The sequence below is a fragment of the Coniophora puteana genome (genome assembly GCF_000271625.1).
Source record: "Coniophora puteana RWD-64-598 SS2 unplaced genomic scaffold CONPUscaffold_22, whole genome shotgun sequence".
Taxonomy (NCBI): Eukaryota; Fungi; Basidiomycota; class Agaricomycetes; order Boletales; family Coniophoraceae; genus Coniophora; species Coniophora puteana.
In genome coordinates, this window is record NW_006913074.1 from 22,056 (window position 1) to 25,252 (window position 3,197).

The 3,197-nt window shown below is 50.2% G+C and overlaps 1 protein-coding gene across 1 annotated transcript; it reads left to right on the top strand.

The window, feature by feature from the left end:
• Window positions 1-1,309: 1,309 nt before the first annotated feature.
• Window positions 1,310-2,845, top strand: CONPUDRAFT_67843 (uncharacterized protein; the record flags this gene model as incomplete). Its single annotated transcript, XM_007777482.1, has 2 exons — window positions 1,310-2,006; window positions 2,079-2,845. Coding segments are annotated over 2 exons (1,464 nt in total), but the record flags the coding sequence as incomplete, so codon positions are not given.
• Window positions 2,846-3,197: the final 352 nt, after the last annotated feature.

Sequence of the window (3,197 nt, forward strand, 5' to 3'; positions counted from 1 at the left end):
TATGTCTATATCAGGAGTGGCTGTGCATTGGGCCGGCTTGCCGAGCATCACCTGGTATCATGTGATGCGACAAATATGGAGAATAAAAAGTCGATTTTCATGCCATTAGACCGGAAAGTGCTGCTCAAACACTTTACGAAAATAAAGAAAAATAACTTAATGTTGTTTTTTTCCATGATAGATACTGCCGAACGGAAACCTAGCAACCAGTCTACATGGCCATAGGGACCCTTTCTAGGTTTTGTAAGGTACCTGAGTGTCCATCGTCGCTGCCTATGACGACGACGAGGTTGGGTGCGTGGCTGCTTGCATAAAGGTGCTGTGTTCCCACGCTCTCTACCCTATAGCCAACAGTGCATTTAGACTCGTGACCAGTCCCGCATACGCACCCTAAACGGGTAACGAGCCCAGAGGCTCTCGCGTAGCGAGACTGGCGCAACTCGACAGGGCTTTGGCACGGTGCCCACGGAGTTTGAATATGGCAGATGGGAAAGTTTTAGTCACCGCGGCAAGGCTTTGCCGAGATGACCCTGTAAGCGCGTCTCCTGTCAGATGTAAGGACGCGTCCGCTGGACGCGTTTTGCTGCACCTACGTGAATATATGCTTGTTCCCCCCCATCATCCTGCGTGAACCATCGCTATGGAAGCTGCTCAAGGGCAGCTACCTGTATACTATCCCCCTCCGCAAGTTATTTGGTACTGCCCGCCAGAAACATACCCTCAAAACTACCTGGACCCCTTCCTCCTCAACACCCTCTCAGTATCCGGCACAACTGCTCTGGATCTTGCACAGCGTAATCTAGGGCTCTACTCACGGCAAGCTAAAATCGAGGCTGCTATCAAACTTCTCGCAGACTCACGGTTATCTCCTGCTGAGCTAGTAGCAGACATTGCTCAGGCACCACCTTCAGGCCATTACCTCTCGGATTATCGCACGGGTTTACTCAAGAGTCGAGGTCTCGACTACCTCTGGAACACACTCTCTGTGCTCCCCGCATGGAAGAAGAAGGTTCTGGGCCTCCTACGGCTGCGATCTGTACGCTATGTTATTGAAATGGTGGACAGGGAGATGCAGACAGCGCTTTTTCGTATGTCATCTCTTACTGTTAACACTCAGTTTCTCCAAGATTTCGACCTCGGCAACCTCACTCGGACCATCAAAGCGTCTCTCCCTGTGGCATGGGAGCTCATTACCTCGATAATCCAGCGCCAGCGCATCCGCACAGACAAGATCTCGAAGAAAACTGAGGCGGTACTTCTGCCTGTCCTCTGCTGACTCTGGCACCTCATCTGATGTTTCTGCTAGATCTCGACTGCTATTCTCTCTCAGATATCTCACCTCAGGTCGCAAAATAACATGCTCTTTCAGGTCCCATTTGGCCTTATGCTCGTTAGTCTTGGTCTCCCTCCCCGTGCGCTTAACATCTTCTCTGCTCTGGGCCTTTGTCCTGCATATACCACACTGCGAACTACCTACCAGGCGCTCTCAAACGAGCGCATATCTCTCGCTCGTGAGGTTGCAAAACGCTTCCACGGAATCCAATGGGACAACGTTCATATATCCACCTCCGAGCACCCAACTCAGCGAGATCTAGCTCGTGCTAAGGTTTCAACAGGCACTCAGGGAATTATCTGTGATCTTCCTGAAGTTCCTTGCTCAGTGGCCTACTCTCTGGATGAGCATCTCGCTCGTCGTGCTTCTCTGAATCTGATAGAGTACAAAACCGATGTCCGGACAACTCTTGCTCAGGCTATTGATATATCGCACCACTTATTCATCGATATCATCAAGATTCTTCGCGAATCAGCCGGAAACGCGTTTGACTATCTAGGGGATCCAAACGAGCTTCAATACCGATCATATCTGCCAATGCCTGCTGGGGAAAAGGCAGAGCAGTACCCTCTGCCAACAACAAAAATTGACGAGTCTACAACCATCGGGAATATCGAGTTCCCATTTATTACCTACACTGTGCACCTCGGGATGTCTCCCGAGGAGTTTGAGGGTCGCAGCATCCCACTTAATGCTGACCAGTCAACGCTTGCACGCGTTCGAAGCGCCATCAAGCTACGAGCAGGCGACGAAAACGCTTTTCACCGTCTCGAGGTCTTTCAGCTTAGTCCTGGGCCATTTCATATCCACCTCAACTTTGGCTGGCAGAACATTGGAGTCCACCGAGGCGATTATCGTGACCCGGGCAGCCTTGCTTGGTGTATCAATATTCTGCGACTCACTCGGCTTGGTGGCGACAAACCTGATTATAAACTCATGTGCTCGCTTTTTGCTCAGGTTCTGCAGGCGAATCTCATTGTTTACTGGGAGGACGAGACTGGTATGACTATCCGGCAGCTTTCTGAGGCAAAACCAAGTGCTTCTGACCTCCTTGCCACTGCTCGGCGCATTTTTCTGAAATACTTCTCGGAGGACGCAATTCGAAACCTTGGTGAAGGCTCAGAGGTCGATGAGGTGTTCCGAAACACTATCCTGCTCAACCGTGACTTGATAAACTTCTACGAATTTTCGCTTGGTGTATCCTCTGGCGACTTTGGTCGTCTCGAACTTCTCCTCGGCGCGCTGACAGAAGGTTTTGCGGGGGCAGGGCGATTCAATTACTCGACAGAGATGCTCCATCTTATTCATAACCTCAGGAAGGTTTGGACACCTGAATTTGCGTATGCACTTCCCACTACTTCTATGCTGTTTTCTGACTGTTTATTAGCAATGTTATGCGTCGTTTTATGCTTATCAACACATCTGGGCGCCCCAACCATGCGATTGGACGTGACATGGCCATTGAGCATGAGATCAATGCAATCAAGGTACGTAGTTTTCACAGCACATTGATCTAATACATGAATTGTTCTATAGCAATTTGGCGAGCACAGAGGAGTCCGCGGCTCATGGAGCCAGCTCGCCACCTTTGCTACTCTTGTCCCTGTCCTACAACCACTCAAGTTTCAGTTTACCAGGTTTTTCGGTGCCTGCTGGGGTGGAACAACTCACACCGAACCTGACACCTCAAGGAATGTCAGCCGACTGGTTCGAAAAATCCGGGAAACTAGGATTCATATACCAACACCCGGACGAACTGTCCACAAGCGAACTACTGATGTTATAGCTGATGGAATCAGCTACTTGATGCGCTCAGGAATGCGCAGCTGGCAAAACTCGTACCGCGAGTGGGTGCAGACAAATC